This window comes from Pollicipes pollicipes, unplaced genomic scaffold, assembly GCF_011947565.3.
Source record: "Pollicipes pollicipes isolate AB1234 unplaced genomic scaffold, Ppol_2.1 Scaffold_4740;HRSCAF=5597_pilon_pilon_pilon, whole genome shotgun sequence".
Classification (NCBI taxonomy): Eukaryota; Metazoa; Arthropoda; class Thecostraca; order Pollicipedomorpha; family Pollicipedidae; genus Pollicipes; species Pollicipes pollicipes.
In genome coordinates, this window is record NW_023596545.1 from 32,174,511 (window position 1) to 32,183,978 (window position 9,468).

Here is a 9,468-nt window from a genome sequence, read left to right on the forward strand (position 1 = left end):
CAAATGCGGTATCTTAGATGGGACGAGGCATCTCTGTGCACCGCTGGGGAGCAGCCGCCAGTGATTGCGAAGCCTCAGAGATGATGAGGGAGAAAATGCATTTTCACATTGTTTCTTTACGCGCATCTTAATTGGTTTAATGCCAAAGTTTCTAAAGTTGCCGAAGTGCCGCCTGCCGCAGGCTCCTATGACCTTTGAAGTCAAGTAGGAGATGGGGCTGCGCTGTAAAAGAAGAAGCGTCCGTACACGGGTGTGTTGCGCTTGGTGGTGCCGTCGTGGGTAGCGCCCGGGAGATTCCCGGACGCCACTTGGGTAGACCTGCGGTCGTTTTTGAACTGTGATAACAACATAATAATAATTCCAAGTGGGAGTGTGTCGTAACTGGATTGCTGACGGCCACGGTTATGGCCTAAAGCCCGAGCAACCTGTTGCATCAAGATGGACCCGCCCTCCGAGTTTACAGCGGAATCTGTCCGCGATTATATCTTAAGTAGAGGTGGAAAGGTGACCAACCACGAATTGGTGAAGCACTTCAAACTTTTTCTGACGGATCCTGTGTTGAAAGGTAAGTTTTGTGGTGCGTGCTGATACGGGAAGTATTCTTAATGGATGTGGCAGATCTGGCGCATTCAAAACAATGGATTTAGTGTGATTCTCACAGCTGTAGTTTGTAGAAAGGTCTTAAGGTTTTGCCATTGATTCTACCTTAAATATGGACAGTTTTCATTTTTAAGCATTAGGTTTATATACCCATTATACATTTATGCTTCAGACTTCATACACTATGGCTGCATATCCAATAGCCAATTTAAGTGTTATCTTTGTGTCTGTAGCCTTGTTTTCTTTATTGACTCTGTAAAAATTTGGTAAAAATACTGTTTTGACAACCTCAGTCCTAGAACTGAAGATGGACAACAACAAGCATGATTGGGATATGTTAGTAGCTTGATCTGCCATAGGTCATTGTAAAATGCATGCTAGCGACAACCTTGAAGGCTCCTGCGTCGAGTTGACTTTTCAAGCTTCCATGTTGGAATAGGCACAAAACACCAGAAATGGTGGACTTGGTGGCAGCCATAAATGGATCAGGTGTAGTAAGAAATGTATGGCTGAAGCCCCCAACTAAATACAAAATATTGCTCGTGGAAGGAAAGTATCAAACTAGCCTCCCCATGGTGAGTCATGAAAGTATTGAAGTGTAGAGTGTCTGGGAAACCAGAGGTAAGGGATTTGGTTCCCTGCATTGCCAAGTCCCTCTGGTCAGGGTGAAAGGCAGGTGAGGCCATGTAGCCTCAGCAGCTGAGTGTGTTGTAAAGTACCAGTGATGATTAAGTGTGGAGTAGTGTAGATGAAGGTAACACATAATATGCCAATGTTGTAAGACTTGGCATTTCCATAGGTTGCATAGCTTTTGTATTAATACAAACTTGCTCTGTCATTCAGAGAGATTACATTTGAAGGCATTGTACTTGGTCAAGGTCATGCCCTTTTATCATACCACATGCTCATTACATTACAATTAATGGAGTGATAATGCAATTTAAAAAAAAACAATTGAATAAGAATGCATGAAATGTGCATTATTATTCAATTGTAATTGTAGTGTAATATGTACCCTACACCAAGTACAAAAATTGGTGCAGGATGCTCATTGGTATGAGTACCAATAAGCTAAACATGCCAGTGACAAAGGATAAGTCACACCTCTGCCATAGCAAGCAAGTTGACAATGTAGCAGTTCAAAAGAGAGCTTTCAAACTGCACAAGTTGACAGTTGTGGTAATAGGTGAGTATCAGTGGCGTGCCACTGAGACCAGACTACTTTCTGACCAGCCCAGCTCAAAATCCAACACAGGTCATGCATGCGTGCACTGGCTGTCTTCCTTGACATCTTTCTTGTTGCCCGGACTGGCTGGTACGCAGCGGATCGTTTGAGATCCGTTCTGAATTGCCCAAGTTTACTCGCAGACGGTGCCTCGGTCAGTAGTAAATACACCGTGCACGGCTCGCACTAACACATTCTGCAGTAGAAAACCACGCGTAAAGGAGCCCGCTGCATTTGCTAAGGAAGACACAGGTCGCCTCCTGTTCTGTTCGTGTCACGTCATCCCCTACACTTGTACCACCTCGGGCGTTTCGAGCAAGCCCGCTCACACCGGCAGCGACGTAGCCGAACGTTGGGTCGGCCACGCCGTTACACATACCGCGTTGCCCGGCCTGGCTCATCGGGCGTCGTCTGACGTCACAGTGTCCGGGCCTGAGGAGGCCGCTCGGCGTCTCGGGGGTCCGATGACGCGGCGCGCGCCAGCCGAGCCGGCGCCGCAGCCTCCGATGGAGCGCGGTGGGGGTGACGTGCACACCTGGCGGCGTGACCAGAGTGATGGGCGCCCCAAAAATCACCCGCGGTTTCCTCACGATCGGTTTGGGTATCGCGTGGCAGTGGGGCCGTGATGGATCTCGGGAGCGTCGAGCTGACCACGACAGGCAGGCGCGGTGGCCACGCCACTGAGGGTGTCATTGCTCACCGCTCCTCTCTGTGGAGCGGTGGCGTATTTTTGGTGGTCGCATTGTGTAAAAGCTCGTCTGAGAGTTAAAGCTGGAGTTTTGTGGTCTTTCAGTCAGCGATAGCGCCTAGCGTAGCGGCCTGGAAGCTATGAGAGTTATTCGTTTGTAGCGTTCCAAATGCCACTTTTCCTAGCTCTTGTTTGGAATCTTCTCATGCGGTGCTTAGATATTGAAGATGTTACATAATCGATCTATACATATCTTAGCATTGTACGTGCCTTAGAGACACGATCCTTATCATGTCACCAATTGCGGCATGTCGAGCTGGGATGGCCTGTTTTAGTTCTAGGTGCAGTATTACTGACCAGTCGTTACTGCAAGTAACGCTCCGGGCTACGTGAGTCCGCTGTTCTGACGGAGGCTGCCGATGCTGTCTGTCGGAGGACTGGCCACACTGCGCCCTCTGTTGCAGACCATGCTCGTGCCCAGTTCAAAGAGTTCGTCAACACGCTGGCCAGCATCAAGCTGGAGGACGGTGAAAAGTACCTGGTGCTGAAGAAGAAGTATCGCTCAGGCTTGCTGGCGGAGGTGCTGAGCGACGTTGGCTCCGAGTACAGTTACGTCTCGCACAGCACCAGCAGCAGCACGCCCGACCCGCCCGACCTGGGTCTGCCGGTGCCGCGCGCGCCGCCGCCGTACCGTCCGCCGCCGCCTCCCACGGCCGGCTACGGGCCGCCGTTCCCGGGGCCGGCGCCGTACCAGCCGCCGGCGGCCTACTCGCCTGGCTACCGGGCGGTGGCGGCGCCCGGACCCGAGCGGAGCCCAGCGCTTGACGAGTACTACCACGTGGCGGAGAGCCGGCCGCTGCGCGCCGACCCGCAGCCGCTGGGGTTGCCGGCCACGCCGCCGCCCGAGCTGCTGGAGCGCGTCTCGCCGCGTCGGCCGGCCGAGCAGCGGCCGCGTCAGCAGGCGCCGCCGCCGCCACTGCCGCCACCGGCTCCGGCGCCGGCCCCGGCGCTGGTCGAGCCTCTGGAGCGGCGGCCCTCCGCCGCCCGGCGAGAGCCCCGAGCGCGGCGGCGCCCCGCCGATGGAGCGGGCGCCGGAGGACGAGCCGCCGCCGCCGGTGCCGCCGCGCCGCCGCTCGGGCGGCAAGGAGAACCAGACGCCTCCGCCCGACGAGCAGGCGCCGGCCGCCGACGCCGAGGCCGAAGCCGCCCGAGAGGTGAGACGACCCGGACGCTGCTGACGTCCGCCGCACTGCCGCGCTGGCGTGCCGACTGGCCTTTTGGCTTGGGGTCTCCAGCGGCGCCTCACACGCCGGCTTTGTTTGGGTTCGCTTAAGTGCTTTACGCGCCTGCGTGCGTGTGTGTGTGTTGGGGGTGTGATGCACGGGCTGGCTGCGGTTGTTGGGGCACCAGCGACGCTCTCTACCCTGGTTTGTAGAGCGCGCTGGAGGAGGAACGGCAAAAGAAGATCAGCGTGAAGGAGCAGACGCAGAAGTTCAACCGGATCGCCTCCGAGTCGCAGCTACTGCTGCCCAAGCAGAATAACAAGCGCCGTGACCGTGCCGACAAGGTGGGTGTGCCGCAGCCGGTTGGCTGTGGAGGGTCTGGGGGACCCTGGAGGTCCACCAGAGCAGGGGAGAGTCACGAGGACAGGGAAGTGTGATGGGTGAGTACAGGGTGGGATGGGGCGGGGCTCAGGAACAGGGGAGTGTCTGTCGGCAGGAGAGAGTCAGTGGGACGGGGGCAGAGTTCGCCGAGTCTGTTGGAGCGGCGCTCGGACCGCAGGGGGTGCTTTGGCGCGTTGGACGGCGACAGTCACAACATGCGTACCGAGCCGTTCAGCCCGCCTGGTTCTCCCGAGGTCAGGGGCGGTGGTGGGGTCGGGGTGAGGGGCGGTGCCGTCGGCCGACCGATGTTGACCCGGTGCTCGGCAGAGGCGCAGGGACGGCGGCGCGAACGGTGAGGGTGTGACCGAGTGTCGTGCCGACGTCACCCGCCGCCCGCCCCCCCCCCCCCCCGCCCCGCGACCACTTACCCAAATGACGGTGCCCGGGTTAATTAGGCCGCCGCCGGCTGGGCAGTTAACGCGTCGCGCGCGCTGGCTGCCGCCCAGCGACCGACAGCGAATCCAGACCCACCCCCGCCGCGTGAGCGGTTCGGGCCCGGTCGCCGACCCGCTGGCGCCCAGAGCGTTTGCCAGCTGGGCTAAAACTCATCGGGAGCATGTCCGAGGAGCGGCTTGTCCAATTGGCGAATTATTGTAAGGGATGCGACTAGGTGAAATAGTTGCACAAGTGCATAATGCTCATTCGGCAAGTTTTGTGTATGATCCGTTGCGTCCGGTGATTGGCCGTGTTTGGGATCTGTTTTTCTTTCTGACCAATTGGTTTCCGTTGTACTCTGCTGAACCGCGTTCTACCGACCTAAAAGGCTAGGCAGCACCCATCCATCCATAAATGGGAACGCACCACCAGAGATCCGATATACCCGAAGATCACATGCCTGTGATGCTGTTCCTTTGCAGGGTTTTGTTAATTTCCGTTGTCAGACTGCGGTTATATTATTAGGATGTGTATAATCCCGTGCATTCCGTCATCCTCTGACCGGTGTCTGTGTTTCAGCTGCCTGTTGATGATGACGACTCCTTGTCAACGACGACGGTAAGTGCATGGCGATGTTGTTCTTGCGGGGCCTTGTTTGCTATGGTCGGATGCAGTGGGTCTTGGAATGGCGGGGAACATGATGCCATCGTCTTAACACTGCTGCGTTTGTTTACCGGGACAACATTGCATGAGCGCTGATACCAGGTAGACTCTTACGGTGAAGCGCTATGTGACCTCGTCTCTGTCAGCAGTGCCGGCTGGCCGTGCTGTTTCTAATGACCGCGTGGCGTTAGTGAGAGATGACAGTGAGGTGTGTGGTCGGTCGCCGGACGGACGAGCCCGCCGTCGCAGCGCTGCACTCTGAGGCCCCTGTGAGGCGTGGAGATGACACCTGTCAGACGTAGAGGTGACGCCTGTCAGGGAGGGACACCCGTCAGGCGCAGAGGTGACATCCGTCAAGTGTATAGGTGACGCCTGTCGGGCACAGAGGTGACGCCTGTCAGACATAGAGGTGACGCCTGCGGAGCACAGAGGCGACACCTCTCGGGTGTAGAGGTGACGCCTGTCAGACGTAGAGGTGACGCCTATCAGGCACAAAGGTGACGCCTGTCAGGCGCAGAGGTGACATCCGTCATGTGTAGAGGTAACGCCTGGCGGGCACAGAGGTGACGCCTGTTGAGCGCGGGGCGACCCCGGTCAGGTGTAGAGATGACACCTATTACGCGCAGCGGTGGTGACGCCTGTCAGGCGCAGAGGTAACGTCTGACCCGAGCTACACCGTCCCCAGTTCGAGGGCGTCAACAAGGAGTGGATCCTGATCAGCTCGTCCTGCAAGTACATGGAGATCGTGCGCATGCTCAAGGACAACCCCCAAGCTGGCCAAACACAAGGTCAGTCTTGACCCGGCGTTGGTTGTAACTTTCCCCTACCACTGCCCTCGCAAGCCGCCATTACACCACGGGAACACGCAAACAACACACGCTCGTGAAAGGTGCTTTTTCTTAGGTCTTATGCGAAGAAATACTTTCAGAAGGGATTTTTCGGTGGCTTTATGAAGCCAGAACGTACCGATGCAATTGCGGTTGAGACTACTGCAGGTGTATGTCATTTTGTCAATCCGTTTTCTTCTGGGGAACGCGGGATAACGCGACACGCTGTTGGTGCAGTGTGGTCGCACAGTCCAGCACGGAATAGTGACGGGAACCAGCGGGTAGGATGCTGTTCTGGTAGGGCGGCTGGCAGGACGCTGCTGTGGGTGGCGGCTGGTAGGACGCTGCTGCAGTGGGCGGTTGGCGGGACGCTGCTCTGGTGAGCCGCTGGACGCTGCTTTGGTGGGCGGCTGGTGGGACGCTGCTCTGGTGAGCGGGCTGGTGGGACGCTGCTCTGGTGAGCGGCTGGTGGGACGCTGCTCTGGTGAGCGGCTGGACGCTGCTCTGGTGAGCGGCTGGCTGGACGCTGCTCTGGTGAGCGGCTGGTGGGACGCTGCTCTGGTGAGCGGCTGGTGGGACGCTGCTCTGGTGAGCCGCTGGACGCTGCTCTGGTGAGCGGCTGGTGGGACGCTGCTTTGGTGGGCGGCTGGTGGGACGCTGCTCTGGTGAGCGGCTGGTGGGACGCTGCTTTGGTAGCGGCTGCCGTGCAGGCCGCCACCAGCTCCGCGCCTCAGACTGGGCCGCCCGCCCCGTCGGACGCTGTCTCTCCGTCGCACGCCCACCTCCTCCCGCCGGCCGATGCAGCGTGGACGCGTGCTGCCGCGCTCTGCCGGCCGTGCGTCCAACAGTCCCACGGTGATTAGCGGCGGCTGGCTTTCCGACACCGCATGGCTGCTCGCCCATCTAATCGCTTCAGCAGTTTTACACAACCGATGTCGCTTTGCTGTTGTCCTGGGTGCATGTGTGGCACCCCTCATACAAAAATGACCGTCTGAGCAGGCTCTGGTCTTTAAGTTTGGGCCCAAAGCTAGGGTGTTTAACAGGTGTTCCTGAGCTGTCTTATTGCCGGAACCGGTGTCCATGGGACGTGAGTGACACTTACTCCATCAAAACGACTCTGTGGGTCGTTCGTAGCGTCTCTGCCCCGCAGGTAGAACCGCAATGGTGCCTGAAGCCCGGTTCAGCGAGCGGGGCTCATGGTTTTTATCGTGTCTGTGTGGGCTCGCAACCGTATTGGCGCGGCGTCTGGCGTCCTTGCCAGCTTTTGACCAGGAATGCTTCATAGCGAGGGACTTGTGCAGCCTCAGCGGGACGACATCTGAGGGATTTGTCGGACCTGTTGATCGGGGATTGTTCTATTTTCGTCGCACGTGTGCGCCCTGGCGTGGAACATTGGACATCCCATTTAGAGACGCGGTGGGCTTAGAACAGATCAAGTTCCCCCATCCGGGGATGCCTCGTATTTTGAGTGCTGCGTTGTCGCTCTGGCGCTCATTTGATGGTCCCTGACTCTCAGGCTTAGTTACATACTAGAGACACAACTTTCTAAAGAAATATCACCTCGCAGACCACCCGGCCCCGCCCGGCTAGCGGTCCAGTCGCGAGAGCCCCGCTTTGCTACAATGCTGATCCACCATTATCACGCAGGTACTAATTTATTGCACTATGCATTTTCTCATTTCACAGTAATTTTAGACCTAACACATTAACGTGTGCATGAAACGGCATGTGTCATCCAATACATGACATTGTTAAGCTAGCAACAGTGATTTTACTCAGACAGCAGCAACCAATGGTACATGCACAATGGGATCTATAATGCACCAAAGTAGATATTAAACACGGTGATAGTAGTTTTCATCTACAAATATGAAGGAAGAGGGTGGAAATAATTTGTCTTTCACCGAATTGTTTCCGAAGATTTCACCCTGGTACTTTCGCAATATACCAGAGGCTATTTCATCAGAAATTGCATGCGTTAACTGAAAGTTTGTACTGAGAAGGTAAAAAGTGCCGTATATATCCACGTAAGCTGGGTCATCATTCGACTACGTCACAATTGCCGCGTCAAATTTCTCATTGAAGAACCAGGGCCAGCCCCCTACATGTTGTTCGGGCGTCCTTAAGTGGATACATCATGCTACCGGACCACACAAAAACCACAGGGAGCTTTGAAATGATCCACATTTTCTTTTATGACCATCCACCCTTCAGCCCACAACCATCGCCGCCTGGTTTGTGTTAAGCTGCGTGAAATCAAGGGTGGCAAAAATATTTTGTCCACGAATATTGGCCCCCTCCAGTGACGTCATGGCCATTAACATTGCCACCAAAAACCGTGGCATTATTGCATGTTGCAGAAAAAAATTATATGAAAACAAACCCGAGTTGTTGATATAATTTTCAGAAACTTTTTCTATAGTCCACAAAGCCTGCAGACTGCGGCTTTCGACCTTTATCGAATACCTCATTGACGTCACATGCTAGTTAAATTTTTCACACACATAGCTTCATTCAGATATAATTTGGAAAACAATTAAGAAATCAGATAGAACAAAAGCCTTGGGGCAAAAAAATGTTTACAAATAGTATCAATCGCAGCAAGGGTAAACCGTTTCGTAGAAGCGCCCTGTAGTCGAAGTTTGCAAGCTGCATCTTCTGCAGACATAGATAAGCAAAACTGTATGTTATCACTTTTCTCAGTTTCGAGTTTGTTGCGCATTTGAAACACCACTACTGCTGGCTGTGTTGACGAGCGAGTGAAACTTGGGCACTGAAAGGCTCACAGTTTCCCATGCATTTGATTGACCATGGCTATGATCGTTATTTGTGAGGTATGATTTTGTGTAAACCAAACAAGGTTGAGTTCACACCACACCCTCACAATAACGGCCAATACAATGAATAGTGTATTTATTTTGAGGACCTTCGTAATTGCTGCTCAGTAAAACTAGGCTATAGCTTTGAAAATTTGGACTGCTATTTTTCAATTTGCTCGTGCGATGTTTGCTTCAAGCTGTGCAATTTGTGCAACCTGATTTTATTGGTGCGTCATGTCTGCCATGAGTTTTCTGTTACTGGTACTCTTACTGTATAAACGTTTGTTTCACGGCCGTTTTGTGCTTGCCAGCACAGTCTGGTTTTGGGATTCTAAGACTTAAGAATAGCAAAAAATACATGATTTTGCCCCCAAAAATTTTGACCGTGCAAAACCCGCCAGATCTGGCCCATGACTCAGCCGAAAAGCGGCGGGTTTCTGCGAGTCAGAGATTGACAGACTTTCAGGCTCATCTCATCTCTTGTTGCATCTCTAGTACATACCACGCCCTACCACATACCGACATACCATGCTTTGCGTCTCGCCAATATCCGTGACGGCTTCTTCGGCTTGATGATCGGTGGTAAAGTTTGCAGGTCCAGTTGAAA

The 9,468-nt window shown here is 54.5% G+C and overlaps 1 protein-coding gene across 1 annotated transcript; it reads left to right on the forward strand.

The window, feature by feature from the left end:
• Positions 1-248: 248 nt before the first annotated feature.
• Positions 249-6,014, forward strand: LOC119098217 (uncharacterized). The gene is made up of 5 exons (XM_037221143.1): positions 249-565; positions 2,978-3,155; positions 3,951-4,080; positions 5,132-5,170; positions 5,901-6,014. Exons 1-5 carry the CDS (start codon positions 439-441, stop codon positions 6,012-6,014), a joined length of 588 nt encoding a protein of 195 aa, XP_037077038.1. The 5' UTR covers positions 249-438.
• Positions 6,015-9,468: the final 3,454 nt, after the last annotated feature.